Source organism: Triticum urartu, chromosome 6A (assembly GCF_056163025.1).
Source record: "Triticum urartu cultivar PI428250 chromosome 6A, HENAU_Tu73, whole genome shotgun sequence".
In the NCBI taxonomy this organism is placed as follows: domain Eukaryota; kingdom Viridiplantae; phylum Streptophyta; class Magnoliopsida; order Poales; family Poaceae; genus Triticum; species Triticum urartu.
Window position 1 is genome coordinate 190389687 of NC_141878.1, and position 19730 is coordinate 190409416.

General features: G+C 44.4%; 1 protein-coding gene across 1 annotated transcript; it reads right to left on the bottom strand.

The window, feature by feature from the left end:
• Positions 1 to 2670: 2670 nt before the first annotated feature.
• On the bottom strand, positions 2671 to 4387 carry LOC125515832 (desmethyl-deoxy-podophyllotoxin synthase-like). The gene is made up of 2 exons (XM_048681331.2): positions 3464 to 4387; positions 2671 to 3350 (listed from the first exon to the last, which is right to left on the bottom strand). Exons 1-2 carry the CDS (start codon positions 4385 to 4387, stop codon positions 2718 to 2720), a joined length of 1557 nt encoding a protein of 518 aa, XP_048537288.1. The 3' UTR covers positions 2671 to 2717.
• Positions 4388 to 19730: the final 15343 nt, after the last annotated feature.

Genomic DNA, 19730 nt, shown 5'->3' on the forward strand with positions numbered 1-19730 from the left:
GACTCGATCGTCTCCGTTGGATTTCTCGCACTACAAGGTGTTTGAGAAACGGATGACCGAGACACAGTCTTTCAGAAACATTAACTCTCTACTCCGGACAGACCATACCAAACCTACTTCCCACTACCTGCTGATCTGCCTCTTCAAGAGCTTCACGTAACTTAATCAACTATGCTAGAGCCCATAATAGCCTGTGGCTGCACACAGAAGTTTCTAGCATGAATCATCTTAGTTCCCTTTGAGCCTGGGTGGCGGTCCATAGGAAGATCACACGGGTACTCCGGGATTTCCAAAAATACAGACAACACTGGGTACTCCAGGTGCCTCAATCCACCCAGATGTCAGTTTAAGTTGCCACCTTAAGTTGAACCAGTAATTAACAAACTCACATCTGTCATGTATTTCACTCAAACCCAAACCACGTCTACGAGCATAGCATATCATAGCAATATAAGCAACGCGTGGAAGTAACTCCCAAGGGTTTGAATGTAACAGGGTAATAGGTTCTACCTCATCAACTACTTCCCAACCCACATGTTAATGATATCCTAATCATGCAATGTTTGAGGATTGGAACTAATGCATAAAAACTGGGTGATAAAAGGAATATGATCAAAGTGTTACTTGCCTTGCTGACGGTCTGCGAAACCTAGGGACTCGTAGTAGCACGCTTCGCACTCCAGGTGTTCTATCACAAACAAACAATAACATACATAAGCAACAAGCGAAGATGCGCAAGCAAAACTCAAATAAAAGAGGTTGACCAGAAGGTTCAACTTAAGAACTCCGGTTCGCAAAAAGAATCAAATCAAACGGAGCAACGACACTCAAATGGCGAAAAAAGGAAGCTCTGTTTACTAATCTGAACCTAGGTCAAATTTTACAGTAGCAAAAACTTATTTAAGTTGGTTAAACGGAAAAAGGGTTTTGAGATGAAACTCTAGGCGCTTGAATCGCCTGATTCCGACTAACGAGCAAAAAGATAAACAGAAACTAAGATCGGATCAGAAATCGCGATCAGAAAACTCACGGAATAAATCCGATAAAAGAAAACTGACGAACAGACTAACGAACGAGCGTTCGTTAGCTGTAACTAACGGGCGAAAACCGTTCGTTAAAACGAACGTACAGACGAACGTCTGCTAACTAGAAAAACCGAAAAAATCGGCGATCCGAAAAAAACGAATCTAGGATTTTCTAAAAATCCCGTATGGTTCTTAAAAAAACGGCGGCTCGGATCCGGCGGCTACCTCCGGCGAGGCGTGGTGGCGGGGCTGCGGCTTGCAGGGCGGCGGCCGCAAGCGGCGGCGGCGGCTAGCGCGGGCGGCGGGGTTGGCGCGGGGCGGCGGTGGCTGTGGGGGTGGGGGGGGGGCTCGGGCGGCGCGTATATAAAGGGGCGGGGCGGGGCGGCTTGGAGGAGGGGCCAAGGCGGCGGCGGTGGAGTCCTGCTCGGACTCCTCGTCCGAGTCGGCGGCGGCGGCGGCTTGGCTCGGCTGGGCCTTAGGCCCAGTCGGACGCGGAAACTTTTTTTAATATAATTTCGCCGACCCGAAAAAAAATTCTAGAAAATGCCAAAATAAATTTTCACCGTCTAAATAAAATATTTAAACGAGATGAACATTTTCTTGGCCCTAAAATGCAATTTTGAAAACGTGCAATTTTTCTAGTGCAAACAAAATTACAATAAAATCCAAATAAAACAAAGATTTGATTTTAATATTTTCCTCCAATATTTCAATTATCCTGGAGAAGTCATATTATCTCCTCTCATATATTTTGATATGAAATATTTCCAGAGAGAAAAATAATGAAAACCAAAATCCTCGTTTCATAATTTGATAAAGTCAAATTTGAAAACCGCGAAAAATCCCCAACTCTCTTCGAGGGTCCTTGAGTTGCTTAGGATTTCGAGGATCGTGAGATGGAATGCAAATAAAATATGATATGCATGGATGACTATGTATAACATTCCAAATTGAAAATTTGGGATGTTACATTTTGGCACCTCATTCTAAGGCGTCGAAGTCCATTCGGTCTCCTATCTTTGACCGTGAAGGTATGTTGGCACGTATTGACGAGGCGATCTTCAAGAAAAAGCTTTCCGGCTTGCTCGCCTCCTTGAGGTAGCTAGCCCCGGGTCTGGCAAGGTTATTGCTTGCCTCCTAGCGAAGGAAGGAGGCTTCTACGAGCAAAATCAAGGAGGTGAAGAAGGCACTTCAGAGCATAGACAAGAAAAGGGGCGCCATTGGCGAGGCATCCGCGGCTGCTTAATGGATAATACTCGGTCTCTTCGACCACCATCTCCGATTGACTCGTCTCAGTACATTTGGTGGTGTTCGTTGTCTTCAACCATGATTTTGTTGGGGGTTTCTTACTGACGTAGAAGTGCGAGGGATTGTGGTTGTTGCGTGTTATTTATATTTGTCGGGTTGACCGTGGGGTCATGAAGTATCTTTCTTAGTGAGTAGTCCGAATGTGATCTATTTGTATCGGTCTTTATCCTGTTTTCCATTAATTAATTGGGTAATTATCTTCTTAATTATTAATCGATGCGGCAGTTATTTACCCTCCGTTTTGTTTCTTTTAGCAAAAACGTTTTTTTAAAGCCAGCAACCACAAAGCAATTTCATCAGATGATTTTATACTGTGTATGTTTGTATAGATCTCCTTGTTTAATCGTCGTTATTGCTGGCATAGTAGTGATAACTGATATCTACTTACTCTGGTACAGGAACAAGCGTGGTGGCCACCACGAGAAGCTCGGACCTCCTCCGTGTGGTGATGCCAGCCTCCTCCGTCATGTCCAACCCCGCCGCGTCCACGTCTGCAGGCAGCTCCAGGTCGAAGTGGAACAGCAGCGCGGCGAGCGCGAGCTCGATGTGCGCCAGCCCGAACGTCATCCCCGGGCACATCCTCCGTCCTGCTCCGAACGGTATGAACTCGAAGTCTGTGCCCTTGAAGTCCCTCCCGGCGCCGCCTTGCTCCTGGTCAAACCTCTCCGGCAGAAACTCCTCCGGCGCGTCCCAGTGCGCGGGGTCCCTGGCGATCGCCCACGAGTTCACGAGCACCGTGGCGCCCGGGGGCACGTCGTACCCTAGCACCTGGCACGGGCTCCTGCACTGGCGGAGCGTCAGCAGCGGGCCCGGCACGTGCAGCCGGAGAGACTCCTTCACGACCATGTGTACGTAGTGGAGGCTGCCGAGGACGTCCTCCGTCACCCTGCGGTGGGCAGCCAGTGCTCGCCGGACCTCCTCCTGCGCCTTATGCCGAACCCTCGGGTTCCGCATCAGCTCCGCCATTACCCACTGCAGCGCCGTCGTTGCCGTCTCGCTGCCCGCGGCGAACATGTCCTGCACGTGAGAGAAACAGAGTAGCTAAAGATTAGTAATTCCGTGGCGCGCATGCATGGCGTGGCGTGGAGATCGCAGCTAGATTGTCGCGCCGGATCACCGGAAGACCTTACAATCATAACGAATTTTATGTTCTCGGTGGTCAGCGGGTGCTGGGAGCCCACTTCTTCCTGGAGTCCGAGGAGCACGTCGACCAGGTCTTCGTCTTCGGCCTCTCCCTCGCCGGCGGCTTTCCTCTCCCGGTGCTCCTGGATGACGGCGTCCATGATCTGCAGCATCTCGCGGCGGCAGCGCTTGATCCGGCCGGGCTCACGGCTGACGAGCATGGCGAGGCGCGATGACGGAAACAGGTCCGGCAGGCTCAGCCCGGGCCTCATGCGGAACATGTCCTCGAACAGCTTCAGGCACGCGTCGCGGCCCTTGAACGGCCTGCTGCCGATGATGGCGCGCACGGTGGAGTCCGCGATGTACGCCGCGATAATCCCTGTCAGGTTCACCGGCCGACGCTCGGACGGCGACGGCGAGGACGAGGCGACGGCGCGGAGGAGGCGGCCGAGCTCGTCCTGGCGGACGGGGCGGAAGTAGTGGACGCGGCGGGCGCTGAGGAGCTCCTGGGTGCAGATCTTGCGGAGCTGGCGCCACGCGTCGCCGAAGGGCGCGAAGACGAGGCCCTCGGAGCCCTGGAACCAGAGGCGCGACATGGGTCCGACGGGCCGAGACGCGAAGGCCGGGTCGTGGGTCTTGAGGATCTCGCGCGCCGCGTCCGGGGACGAGGCCACCACGGCCGTCACCTCGCCGAAACGGAGCAGCATCAGTGGGCCGTGGCGCCGCGCCAGGTCGCGCAACGCTTGGTGCGGGATCGCGCCCGCGAGGTGGTGCAGGTGGCCGATCACCGGCAGCGCCCACGGCCCTGGCGGGAGCCGCGCGACGCCGGACGACTCGGGCGGCGTCAATCTTCTTGAGGCGAAGAGAATGAGGGGTATGATGGCAAGGAGAGGCACGAGCAGCAGCAGGTGGAGCGGGACGTCGGCGTCCATGGCAGCTCGATGGCTGGTGCGCGGGAGGAGCAACAGTTCTCAAAGATACAAGCTGTATCAGCGTGCAGTAGTGTCAATCCTTGTCCGATCTTTTTTTTTTTTGCGAATCTGGTATGCATAATGCATCACACAATTGTTATGCATCCCAGATCTGTGGCTTTATGCAGCTCACGTCAAACACGTTTAAAGGGCTGTCAAAGTTTATTGCAGTTGAGCGGTTTATCAAATGATCTACTAGAATCTTTTACAGTTTTATTAAAGTACATCTAGATGTGTCATAAATATTATACATCTAAGTTTTATGTCATTAATCGTATGCAGATATTCATGTGGAAATTTCTTTTTGCCTTTTTCTTTTCGGGTCCGTCTATGTCACATACATGTGAGATAATACATCAAGTATAATGTCAATGTCACCTTATTTCTTTTCTATTTGTTTGATTTTAATTTGTCAAAGCCCAAAACTAAAGCCTACCTCGTCGTGCGCCTTGATGACCGGCCTATATGCAAATCTGATAACTAGCTCCCCTCATAAAAAAAATCTGGTTGCTAGCTACCCGTACAAAGAAACCTGATCGCTAGCTTTTTCTGGAAAACAAAACGATCGCTAGTGCTAAATCGACTCGTTGGCTTTTCTATTTGTTATACATTTACAGGGACATCTCCTATAGCTAGCTTCTAGGCTACCAACGATTTATTTTATTTTATGCCTTTTGATTTTTGCGTTTTTCACTATTATATTCTATAATTAATTTCCAGTAAAGAACAAAACTTCATCAACACATATTTCAAAAACATGTTCACGAATTTACATAAGTTTTTTCAAATTATAAAAAATGTCAACGAATACCAAAATTGTTCTAATATATGGTGAACAATGCTTTAATATATAATGATCATTTTCTGAGTACACACTAATTTTTTTCCAATACACACTGAACATTGTTTTTGATATACATGAACATTTTTATATATGATGAACTTAAAGCGATTTTTTTATATACATTGAACTAAAAGCGAACAGGAAAAACAAAAATAGAGAAAATAGATAAATCAGAAGAGAACAAGAAAAAACACATTTTGATTTTCTTTTAAAAAATTGATCAACGTGAACAATTTTAGAAAAATGAACTAATTTAAAAAATTTGAAACATGTATAGAAACTTGTGAATTTATGAACAAACAAAAAATTATCAGAATATGAAAAAATAAGATGAACTTTTGAAAAATAGAAAAATTAAAAGGAGAGGAAAAAATGAAGAAAATGGTAAATAAAAAAGCAGAAAACATGAAGAAAATGAAACAAAACAAAAAAGTGTATCCTACCTACTTGGGCCGGCTCGTCTGCAGTTTGTTCGTTAACGAGGGTGGACATGAAACTAGGAAAGAAAATGTTGGACCCCCAATGGCAAGTCGAGGGTGGACTCTCAATTGGGAATAAAAAAAGGTCTGGCCCTAGTTGCGAGTCGAGTTTGGACTTGCAACTGGGACAAAAGTGGTTGGACCCTAGTTGCGAGTCAAAGGTGGACTTTCAGCTGGACAAGAAAAGGTCGGGCCCCGGTTGCGAGTCGGCGGTGGACTTGCAAGTGGGGAAAAAGGTCGGCCCTAGTTGCGAATCGAGGGTGGACTCACAATTGGGATTAAAAAATGTCAGCCCCCAGTTGCGAGTCGAGAGTGAACTTGCAACTCGGACAAAAAAGGTTGAGCCCTAGTTGCGAGCCGAGGATGGACTGGCAACTCGGACAAAAAAGGTTGGACCCTAGTTGCGAGTCGAGGACGAACATGCAACTCGAACAAAAAAGGTTGGACCCTAGTTGCAAGTCAAGGATGGACTTGCAACTCAGGCAAAAAAAGGTTGGGCTCCAGTTGTGAGTCGAGAACGAACTTGCAACTTAGACAAAAAGGGTTGGACCCTAGTTGCGAGTCGAGGATGGGGTTCCAACTCGGACAAAAAAGGTTAGACCCTAGTTGCGAGTCGAGGACGCACTTGCAACTCGGACAAAAAAGGTTGGGCCCTAGTTACGAGTCAAGGATGGACTTGCAACTCGGACAAAAAAGGTTAGGCCCTAGTTGCGAGTCGAGGGTGGACTTGCAACTTGGAAACAAAAGTCAATCCCCATTTGTGTCGTGAGTGGACTTGCAACTAGGACAAAAAAGGATGGACCCTAGTTACGAGTGGAGGATGTAATTGCAACTCGGACAAAAAAAATTGGGCCCGAGTTGCGAGTCGAGGATGGACTTGCAACTGGACAAAAAAATCGAGTCCCAATTGCAAGTCGAGGATGGACTTGCAACTAGGACAAAAAAAATTCAAGCCCGAGTTGCGAGTCAGGGCGGACTTGCAAATAGGACAAAAAAGAACGGGCCCAGTTGTAAGTAGAGTGTGAACTTGCAACTAGGACAAAAAAAGATCTCACCTCAGTTATGAGTCGAGGGCCAACAAAAACAGAGTCGAACATGCCTATGCCAACAGCAGGATACACAATAAAGAAACAACAATAAAGGAGGCGGAAGGTAGAGCTTGCACAAAAATTATGAATCCTACACTTTCGAGCTTGCACAATACTTATAAAATTTTAAAAATCATGAATTTAAAAAAGACTAAAAAAGAGAAAAAAAGTTTAAAAAGATGGGACCTCTATTGTAGGTCAGTGTGTGGTTGGACTTGCATGTAGAATAAAAAATGGATTGGGCCTCAGTTAGAGGACAAGTAGACAAAACATAACAAGGAGACACGGGAATACATCATCCAAGGCCAGGAGATCAGAAGTTTACGCGAAAATTACAACAACAAGATGCAATGGACAACAACTTAATGAGACTGCTAAATCTCATCTTGATGATGAAGGGTGGAAGAAATGTAAGACAATGTCAAAATGAACTAGGAAGGCAATGACCGCAATAAAGCTCTTATTTTCTTATCTCTTTCAATTCTAGTCGTGGTCTAGAAACAACGAAACGAAACAGGCTGCCAACACGTGTGATAATGGGCTGATAAAAAGTGAAGACAAACAGGCCAACAAAACGATATTTGGCAAACAAACAATGACCAGCGAGGCGGGGATCCAATGCTCACACGAAAATGGCAAAACTAAGTCACAGTAGCAAACATAGAAGAGACATCGCTAAAAATCATTTAGATACAATTTCAGAATTACATATAAAAATCATTCATGAATTCTCACAAAAAAATAAAAATTATTACCAAAATTTACAAAAATATTCAAAAAAGTCATGTTCACGAATTTGAAAAAAATGGAAAAAATAAAATACAAAATAAAAATAAACAAAAAATGGATCAAAAGAAAAACCGGATAGAGAAAATAAAGAAAGTTGAAGAAAAAACATCAAGGAAGATCGATCTTCACGTTCCCATGTTGTGCATCTCAAAACCACTCTACGACTCCTCTGAACAATAAAAACAAATAAAAATGCTCTAGACATCTCCACAAGCAACAACCTATGTATACAAACTCGCACAGCCCACACAAATAACGAGCTAGCTTATACAACAAGAAGGTTGCTAGAAGAAAAAACGAGGAACTGTTGCCCACGCTAGGTGAAGGAAATATGCCCTAGAGGCAATAATAAAGTTATTATTTATATTACCTTATATCATGATAAATGTTTATTATTTATGCTAGAATTATATTAACCGGAAACTTAGTACATGTGTGAATACATAGACAAACAGAATGTCACTAGTATGCCTCTACTTGACTAGCTCGTTGAACCAATGATGGTTATGTTTCCTAACCATAGACATGTGTTGTTATTTGATTAACGGGATCACATCATTAGAGAATGATGTGATTGACTTGACCCATCCATTAGCTTAGCACGATGATTGTTTAGTTTGTTGCTATTGCTTTCTCCATAACTTATACATCACTACAAACAAAATATACTTCCGTGATGATACGTGTTTGTCACAGTAGGTCACGTTTTCCGTCATGCATGTACATCCTTGACAAATTTATGACAGAATGAAGATAGTCATACCTGTGCTGTTGTAGAAGTGTTTCATGACATTACCAAAATTATCATCACAGAAGTGTCCACTTCCATGACGATAAATCGCGCGTCATAGAAGTGCTTTCGTCAAGGGTGACCGACACGTGGCATCCATCGTAACGGGACGTCGTTAAGCTATCGGGTCTGATTTTGGATCCGATAACCCGCTAACAACCATGACCAATGCCGATTTTCCACGTGTAAAATTCTCATAGGCCGACGGAACCACACGTCAACTCCGCGTTGGCACAGGTGTCACTCATCCAACGGTCGAGATGGGCCTATGATATGTTGACACGTGGACAGGCCCAAAAGTGACCCATAAAGTTTAAATGGGCCGGCCCAACTAAAGGCCCACAAGATTTTGCAGACCATAATGGGCCGGCCCAGCTGAAGGCCCAAGATTTTGCGGACCACAATGGGTCAGCCCAGCTAAAGGCCCACAAGATTTTGCAAACCATAATGGCTGGCCCAGCTAAAGGCCCAACATTCTCAGTTAAGGCCCGTACGGCTAGTGTCAAATCAGCCCGTCAACGGCCTGTCCTAAACTTGTCATCATCACGGTCCATGGTCACTTCTGGCCCGTTAACAGTCCGCTAAGTATATGGGCCGAATTACGGCCTGATGTATTTCCGGCCTGTTAAAGGTCCTGCTTTATTTGGGCCCATTTACAGGCCATTGAAACTTTTGGCCCATAAACAACCGTGAAGGATTTGGGTCATATTCGGCCATGTCTGACATTCGGCCTGTTAGAGGCCCACTATAGATTTGGGCCACTTTTCGGCCTGTTGTCATTTTCGGCGTGTTAACGTCAGACGAAATCCATGGGCCATATGTGGCCCAATGTCACATCGAGCCCATTAACGACCCATATAAAAATGATGATAATTTAGCCCGACCGAACTTCCGGCCTGTTAAAGGCCCATGTATTAGGCCGACGCATTTACGGCCCGTCCGAATTTTGGCCTGTGAAAGATCTGCATCGTAAATGGGCCACCATTTCGGCCTGCTAAGACCAGTGGGTTATTTGGCACAATCAGGGCCCAATCTCACTTTCGGTCTATTAAAGGCCCATGTTTTTATGGGCTCGAGATATTTACACTTGTAAACGGCCTATTGTTACTAAGGGCCCAAATTATGTTTAGGCCTGTTAAAAGCCCACTATGGACACATGCCTACTAGAAAAATATGAAAGCTTATGTTGATTTAGGCCCAGATATTTTTAGTGGGCTACATGCAAATTTCAGCCCATAATCGTTTTTAGCCCAATTGGAATGGACCCGACGAATGTTGGCATGTTGGGCTCCTACGAAGCTTTCGGCTGAATACATTACTAAGATAAACCTACACTATACAAAAATAGCGTCGTAATTACTGCAGCCTTTGGCAGCATCATAAATACTGTATCACAACAAAATAAATTCCAACCATACAACAAAAGGCCTGTTGGCATAAAGTTTACAGTCCTTGCAGATAAAAGCACCATCAGATGTATAGAAGCACATATCATTTGATCTGAGTGCTAATGTTTCAGGCTGTAGAATCTGATGGAGCAGCACGATCTTCACCTTTTTTTGCAATTGCTCTTGAACAACGAAGCGAATGTCTGATAGTCTGGTTTCAAAACCATTCATATCTTGACGACATTTGTCAACCACCATTCTTGTTTCCAAAACGACGTCCATTATGGATTGGACTTGTGTCTGGAGCACAGATATATCACTCTTTCTAGCAGGAAGATTTTGTTCAGTAGGCGATTTGGACGAGGTTACCTTGACAACCAACCCAAAATTACGCAGGAAGGTTGTAAGTGCATCTAGTGCCCCTTAGTGATTTTGGTGTATCAAAGACTTATAGGTTAAGGGACTGATGTGTTTGTGAGTGTACACATGTATATAAGTCTATGAGGAGTTTGATATTTACAGAGAAAGTCGACCCTAAAAATGAAGTTCTTCGACTGAAGACTTTGGATTCCTGACCACTTTCTGAAGACTTTGAAAGTGAAGAAATTGGTGTGATCCTGAAGACTTGGTATTCATTCAAGGAACATGAAGCATGCAGACTTTTGTTTTCGTAGTTTCATTTTCTCTTTCTTGAGTCATAGGAAACACCGTACTGTTAAAGGGGGTCGAGGAAATACTAAGGAAAAATTTCCAAGTGATGCTCAACTCAAATCCTACATCTACCAATCCCTTCGAGTGAAGCCATTGGAAATCTCATACAGTTCAGTCAAATTTCTTTAGTGACAGAGAGGAAGTTCTTCTAGTCTTTGAGGAATTTTTTCTGAGTGAGGAGTTAGGAATTCGCCAGTGCGGATTGCCTACACAGTGAGGAACATGATAGCCTTGAGGAATTTGATACTCAAAATTCCGACCGTTGTTGTACTATGCGCCAGCTGTCCCAAAATGTCTACCCACCTAATGGTCATATCATTGAAGGGCATTTATGTCTTATCATGTCGGGCTGCTCCCTAGGCTATAAATAGCCGCCCCCTACAACCACTAGCTGGCTGACTACTCCGAGAGAAACTGGCACTTGTCATTTGAGAGCATCCCTTCCTCCGAGGACTTTGAGCGAAAATCATCAAGTGAGGAAAACCCAAACCCAAAGTGATTGAGCATCACTGAAGAGATCGATCCCGCGTGGATCTGACGCTTGTTACCTTTGAAGACTGTGCATATTCCAGACGGTTAGGCGTTATGGTCTAGAGCATCCAAGAGGAAATTGTGGATCGCCGAGTGACCGAGTCTGTGAAGGTTTGGAAGTCACCTGAAGACTTACCACGAGTGATTGGGCGAGGTCTGTGTGACCTTAGCTCAAGGGGAATACGGTGAGGACTAAGTATCCTGAGCTGCGTGTTCAAGACTGGGTGTCCGGGACTGTGTGTCCTCAGGTTTAAATACCTAGCTTCCCTAACCAGACGTACAACTGTCACAATAGTTGAAACTGGTCTACCAAATCATTGTCTTCACTGAGCTAACTGGTTCCAATTCCTCAACCCTTCTATTTCCTCATCTCTGTGTTGTGTGCTTGTTCATATCTTTTTGAAGACTTTGACAGAAGACTATCTCTATTTCCTCAGCTCAATTTCTCCAGTCTGTTTGCCTTCATTCTGTTTATCCAGTGTTTTACGCTTTCTGTACTCTGTGCTTGTTTTCATTTCATCATGAAGACCATGCTCATGTTCTGTTATGTTTACTTCTGAGTAATTATTCCGCTGCAAGTAGTTCTTCACTCAGGAATTTCCTCACCCGCAAATTCCTTAGTGAAGAATTCATAATAATCGCCTATTTACCCCCCTCTAGTCGATATAATGCACTTTCAATTGGTATCAGCGCGAGGTACTCCCTTGTTTTGTGTGATTTTGGTTTAACCACCTGGAGTTTTAGTTATGTCGATCACATGAATGAAGACTGTGACATGCCCCATCTTTGACGGTCATGATTATCCCAAGTGGAAGGCCATGATGAAGAAGCGCCTCACGGCGATGAACAGTGAACTCTGGACCGTCACCGAAATTGGTCTTACTGACCTATGCAAGATATCGGAGGTTGATGATATTCGCAAGTACACGCTACTCAACCTCACAGCGAAGGACATCATCTGCTCCAGCTTGTCACAAAACCAATACAGGAACGTTATGCATCTCAGCCATGCGAAACTCATCTGGGACCGACTCTCTGAGGTCAATGAAAGTCATCGATCTCACCATGAACCCTGGTTCGAGGACTTCATGGACTCGCGCAAGGCTATGACTTTCAATCCAGAATCATCATCCTCTGCACCATGCCTTATGGAAAAAGGTGCCAAGGTAACTTAATGCTACTTATCTAAGTCAAGTGATGATAGATCTGGTGATGAATTTGGACCCAGTTATGTCAAACTTGCTTCTCTTGCCACTAAACAACACAGAGCTTTGGAAAAAGTTCAAAACATGCTAAATGAGGGCGACGATATGTTGGGTGAAGAAATGGATCGTTCCAAAGCTTTGGCTGAAAGTCTTCAGGGACTCCAGTCCAAGTTTGATAATCTTCAGAGTCATCATAACACTCTCTTATCTGGTCATGAGAAGCTTTCTTATGAATTTCTTCAAAGAAAGCAAGACCTTGAGCAGTTAAGAGTGAGTTATGAAGATCTTCAGAAGGAGCGTGATTCATTACTTGCTCAATAGATCAGCGCTACTCAGGAAGAGTTTGTTTGCTCAAATACTTCAATTGCTGCAAATTCTTCAACTGCCTCTGCTATCACTAATTCCTCATCTAAGGACATTGCTAGTATCACTAATGATGCAGGACTGAAGGAATTGTATATGACAGGCATGTACAAAAGCCTCAAAGGGCATCAGGCTCTTTGTGACGTGCTTAAAAAGCAGATCCTCAACAGGAACCCTAGGAAAGAGGGTCTTTGAGAGGAAACTTAATGCTGATGGGACCTACTGGAAACCTGAGAAGTATCCCAAAACCTCTTGGGTTGCTGCAAAGGGACCTTCAGTGGACCCATCTACTTTATCTGGCTTTACATGTGAATCTTCATATTCTTCTGATTAGTCAATTGACTCCAACTATAAACTGTTCAAAAATCAGAATGGTGAAGTATTTGCTAGTATGTTGGCTCTAACTGCAGGAACGGTTCTCCTATGAAGAAAATCTGGGTTCCCAAAAGGTGCCTTGAAAATCTTCAGGTGAATGCCATCATGACACCACCTGTGAAGAATAGGAACCCCAGATCAGATTCTTCATATGGACCAAATTCTTCATATGGATCCAAGTCCTCATATGGACCAAACTCCTCACGTGGATCAAATTCCTCAAAAGGATCAAAGTCCTCATGTGAACATCATCGTGCTAACCCGTCTGTTTCGCAGGGAAGATCTAAGGATTATGGATACATGCATTATTATTCAAACCATTATGTTCATAAGTCCTCGAAGAATTTCTCTGCTTACTCTTATGCTTACCCTAATCCCTCTTATGTGAAATGAAGCGGATTGGCATCTATCCCACCTTTCTCTTATGGAGCTCGCAGAATGATGAACTCTTTGCCACCCCTTCAGATGTGGGTGGTGGATAAAAAGAACTAATCTCTTATGCAGGGTTAGGTCTCCAGACGAACTTAATCGTCTGAAGAATTTGCTGGAGACCTGAATATGCTTGAAAGGACGCAAGCTAATCATGAAGAAATGAATTTTCATTTCTCACGTCCTCATACTGCTTTATCTGTTCTATTGCTTGATGAAATTGATCTGATGAAATTGATATCATATTCTTCATTGATGAAGTATATGAGTTCGTAAGTTGCACTAATTCATCTGCAGGATGATCAACCCAAAGCCACTGAGTGGGTCCTCGATAGTGGATGTACAAATCACATGACTGGTGACAGGAGCTTATTGATGGACTTTGCTTTATCTCCATCACATTTGAAGCATATCACCTACGCTGACAAAGGCAAAAGCAAGGTATTAGGTCAAGGTAAGATTGCAATCTCAAAGGATCGACACATGGACAAAGTCATGCTTCTCGAGTCCTTAGGGTTCAACCTCATGTCTGTCTCAATGCTTTGTGATCTTGATATGGTTGTTGTCTTTCGCAAGTATCGTTGTGTTGTGATCATGGAAGCTGACAATTCCAAAGTCTTCGAAGGCTTTAGGAGAGGAGATTTGTATATTGTTGATTTCTCTACAGGACCACAACCTGCTACATGTCTACTTGCAAAAGCTTCAGAAGGCTGGCTATGGCATCGACGACTTGGTCATGTTGGCATGAGGAATCTGCACACGCTCGCGAAGAAGAAGCATTTCATTGGCATTGAAAATTTCAAATTCCCCAAGGATCACTTATGCGGAGCCTGTGAAGCTGGAAAGATGACCAAGGCCAAGCATCCAGCGAAGACTATCATGACTACTACTCGACCATTTGAATTGCTTCACATGGATCTCTTTGGCCCTACTCACTATGCCACATTTACTAATGCTGCATCTTTATATGGCTTTGTCATTGTTGATGATTATTATCGATATACATGGGTGCATATCATCACTTACAAAACTGAAGTGCAGGAAGTCTTCAAACGATTTTCCTCGAGGGCTTCAACCAACTTTGGTGTGAAGATCAAGCACATCATAAGTGATAATGGAACTGAGTTCAAGAACACTGGTATTGATAACTATCTTGATGAACTTGGTATTACTCATGAGTTATCTGCTCCTTATACTCCTCAGCAAAATGGCGTCGTGGAGCGCAATAACAGGACTCTTGTTGAGATGGCTCGCACTATGCTTGATGAGTACAAGACGCCTACTCGCTTCTGGCCTGAGGCAATTGATACTGCTTGCCACATCATCAACAGGGTATATCTTCACAAATTCTTGAAGAAGACTGCATATGAACTCCTCACTAACAAGAAACCCAATGTGAGTTATTTCAAAGTCTTCGGTGCTAAATGCTGGATTAGAGATCCTCATCACAGTTCTAAATTTGCACTGAAAGCACATGAAGGTTTTATGCTCTGTTATGGTAAGGACTCGCACACCTACAGAGTCTTCAACACCTATCACCACAAGGTTGTTGAAACTGTAGATTTGCGGTTCGATGAAACTAATGGCTCGCAAAGAGAGCACCTACCTCCTATGACAGATGAAATACCTCCTGAGGAATCTATTAAGTTCATGGCTACTGAGGATGTCATTCCTACCAAAGAATCTGCTGAAGAAGTCGTTCCAGAACATGAAGGACGTCATGCTGACGCACCTGAGGAAAATGGTGCTGAAGAAAATGCTGATCAAATTCCTCAACGACAACCTGCTCATCCTCGTGTTGCAAACGAAGTGCAGATTGAGAAAATCATCAGTGACATCAACATTCTAGGTCCACTCACATGCTCAAGAGCTTCACATTTATCTAAATTTTGTGGGCACCTTGCTTTCGTCTCTATCACAGAGCCCACTAAGGTAGATGAAGCATTTATGGAGCCTGAGTGGATTCAAGCTATGCAAGAGGAATTACATCAATTCGAGCTCAACAACGTCTGGGAACTGGTCAAACGTCCAGATCCTCGCAAGCACAATATCATTGGCACAAAGTGGATCTACCGCAACAAGCAATATGAAAATAGCCTTGTGGTGAGGAATAAGGCACGACTTGTAGCTCAAGGCTACACACAGGTTGAAGGAATTGACTTCGATGAAACTTTTGCACTTGTTGTTAGACTTGAAGCTATTCGCATATTACTTGCTTATGCTAACCATCATGATATCATATTATATCAAATGGATGTGAAAAGTGCATTCCTCAATGGCAAGCTTGAGGAAGAGGTATATGTTGCTCAACCCCCAGGTTTTGAAGATCCAAAGCATCCTGACAAAGTCTTCAAACTCAATAAGGCCCTCTATAGCCTCAAGCAGGCCCCTCGGGCGTGGTATGATACTTTGAAGGAATTCCTCATGAAGAAAGGCTTCAAACCCGGTTCACTTGACCCAACTCTTTTCACTAAATCTTATGATAGTGAATTGTTTGTGTGCCAAATTTATGTTGATGATATGATTTTTGGCTGTATTGACCAACGTTATAGTGATGAATTTTCCTATATGATGAGTGAAGAATACCAAATGTCTATGATGGGAGAATTGAAATTCTTCTTAGGTCTTCAAATTCGTTAACAGCGCAATGTGTCGGGGATATACCCTGCGGTAAGACCCGACCGGATATATGACCTGGTCAGACTTGGCATTTCATTGGTAACCCGCCAGAGGATTGGTGACTCATGTGTCTGGCGGTTCATTGGTGTGACGACTCACGAGCCTGAAGACTCATTGGTGACCCGACGTGTGTTTCATATGAATGACAAGGCATAAGGAATATCCTCCTACGAAAGAAGCAAGACTAGGACTCCACTTGTAATTAAGTAATCCTAATCCTACTAGGACTAGTCATGTAACCCACCCCTTCAACTTATATAAGGAGGGGCAGGGCTCCCCAAAGAGGGACAAGTAAGAAGAAACAAGCTCTAGGGCTAGACACAAAGGGGGAGCCGTCTTATGTGGCGACTCTCTCATGAGCATAATGAGATCTAGCCACAAACAGCATGTAGGGCTATTACCGGACGATGTTTCCCGGGGCCCGAAACTGTCTAAATCGTTGTCTTGTGTTGCGTCTCTCGATTCCGCTCATCCCCTCTCAAGCTACTACAAAGATGCGTTGGCCTCACGACTAAGTCCTCACACTAGGACATCTGCCGTGACAATTCCACGACACAATGGCATATTCATATCTCAGGAGAAATACCTCAAGGATGTATTGAGGAAATTCGGCATGCAAGATTGCAAAGGTGTCAAAATCCCTATGCCCACAAATGGCCATCTATGCACTGATGAAAATGGTATTGACTTCGATCAAAAGGTATACCGCTCCATGATTGGTTCTTTATTGTATTTATGTGCATCTAGGCCAGATATTATGCTTAGTGTTTGCATGTGTGCCCGATTTCAAGCTACACCGAAGGAATCACACCATAAGGCTGTGAAGCATATTCTTCGATATCTAGCTCACACACCAACACTTGGATTATGGTACCCCAAGGGCTCGGCTTTTGATCTCATTGGATATTCAGACTCTGACTATGCTGGTGATCGTGTGGACCGCAAGTCAACATCTGGCACATGCCATTTCCTCAGACGATCCTTGGTCTGTTGGTCCCCGAAGAAACAGAACTGTGTATCACTGTTTATTGCTGAAGCTAAGTACATTGTTGCTGGTTCTTGCTGTGCTCAACTGCTATGGATGAAGCAAACTCTCAAGGACTGCCGCATCAACATGAAGAATGTGCCACTCTACTGTGACAATGAGAGTGCCATCAAGATTGCTCATAACCCAGTTCATCACTCAAAGACAAAGCACATTCAGATTCGTCGTCATTTTCTTCATGATCATGTGTTGAAGGGCGACATCTCTATTGAGCATGTGAAGACTGAAGAACGGCTAGCCGATATCTTCACTAAGCCCTTGGATGAGAAGAGATTTAGCAAGTTACGGTGTGAGCTAAATATCTTAGAATCTTCAAATATTCTTTGAAAAGGACACTCATCCTAACACTTATGCAAAATTAATGACTTAGATGTGCAACACATGAAGAAACATTTTTCTTCAATCAATGAAGACTAACACTCTAAGTGTGAAGAAATTAACAAAGAATTTGATTCTCAGAACCCTATGACAATTGTACGCGGTGTCTGAAATCATCATTCTTATACGGTGGGCCACGCCACCACCAAAAGTTGAAAATCTTCAATTTGAGTTTTTTTGTTTTAAAATTCCTCAGTTGTTCAATTTCTTCAACTTTGCAAATGTCTTCACCATTTCCTTCGTTTTTCTTCATTGGTTATATATTTATATGAGTTTATGTCCTCTACAACATCCACTTATTGCTATTTCTTCATGTTGCCTTTACTACTAAGTGAATGTGATCGGACCCTTCCTCCTCTATGCTAAACTCAACCCAAACTATTCACAAATTCTTCATGTGCGTTCTATTTGAATCTCGTTCAAAATCTTCATTGTGTCCTTGTCAGCTGAAGAATTTGCAAATGAAACTTTAAAACGCATGTTATCTAAGTTTTCGACTTTGCTGCTCAAACCGTTCCGCATTCTGTGAAATGTTTATCTATTCACCCACGATCTCTCAGTGTGTGGGTGACACATGTCAAGCGAATGAGAAGGGCAGGGGCACGTTCGTCCAATTTCTTTGGGCGAACAGTTTTCACTTCGATTATAAATACCCCTCCCCTTCCTCACTTCGTTTTTACTCCGCTCGACCTCTCTCCCGCTCGAGCTTCCCAAAACCTAGCGCCGCCGCTACTTCATCATCGCCGGTGAGGAAGAGCTTCACTGCCTCGACCTTGTCGCCATCGTACTCGTGCCGGCTGCGGATTCTTCACTCCACCGCCGCCGTAGCTATCTTCCTCCGCCAAGTTAGGGCATGGAAGATCTGCACCAACGAGCTTCACATATACACTTCCCAGTTCGTCGTGTTCTTCGTCCAGGGTAATTAAAAGTTACTTTTACTGCCCTCTTTGATTCAAATGTTTTTCTACAAAGTCTTCAAAAGGTGTTTATTCTTCAAATCTTCACACACTGGACACCTCCCATAACATCTGTTATTGATCTGTTTCCCTAAGCAACGTTTTTCTTCAAGATTCCTCAATTGTGTGGATTTTTCAATCTGTACAACTCTGGAACCTAAGTCAAAGAACACTTAGTGAAATTCTTCAAGACTCATCTCGTCAAATTCCTCAAACTTTTTCTTATTGCAAAACCTTCCGAGAACGCATATGACCTCTCCAAATTCCTTGCAACTATACTCTGTTCACATGTACACATGTCCGCTGCTGAATCACTAGGTTCTCATCAACTTAACTCATTTGCAGCGTTCCTTGAAGAAAAGTTGCACACCTCTTCAGAGAATTCCATTGCTCAAATTCCGTAGCTAAAGAAAATGGCTGACGGTAAGAAGCCACAGAAGGGAGGAAAGAGGTCTGAGGTCAATACTGCTTTCGAGATTCCTGATGACATATACAAGGATTATTGCACTCCTGATGAGGCCAAATTTGGCAAGGAGGACAAAAATCAGCGCAAGGTGCGCATACAAAGGATAGAGAGGAGATGGGAACGGGAATGGAGGGAGTAGAGATATGTTACTCCCAAGTATATGAAGAAATTCACTCTTAATCCGCCATGCCCAAGACCTCCATTGACACCTGGCCAAGAAGCTGATCCCACCAGCCTTAAGCGTGGTGAGGACTATTGTCGGTGTCAAAACTGATGGATCTCGGGTAGGGGGTCCCGAACTGTGCGTCTAAGGCGGATGGTAAAAGGAGGCAGGGGACACGATGTTTTACCCAGGTTCGGGCCCTCTTGATGGAGGTAAAACCCTACATTCTGCTTGATTTATTCTTGATGATAGGAGTATTACAAGAGTTGATCTACCACGAGATCGGAGAAGCTAAACCCTAAAAGCTAGCCTATGGTATGCTTGTATGTTGTCCTACGGACTAAAACCCTCTGGTTTATATAGACACCGGAGGGGGCTAGGGTTACACAAGGTCGGTTACAAAGGAGGAGATATCCATATCCGTACTGCCTAGCTTGCCTTCCACGCCAAGTAGAGTCCTATCCAGACATGGGACGAAGTCTTCAATCTTGTATCTTCATAGTCCAACAGTCCGGCCAAAGATATAGTCCGGCTATCCGGAGACCCCCTAATCCAGGACTCCCTCAGTAGCCCCTGAACCAGGCTTCAATGACGATGAGTCCGGCACGTAGTGTTGTCTTCGGCA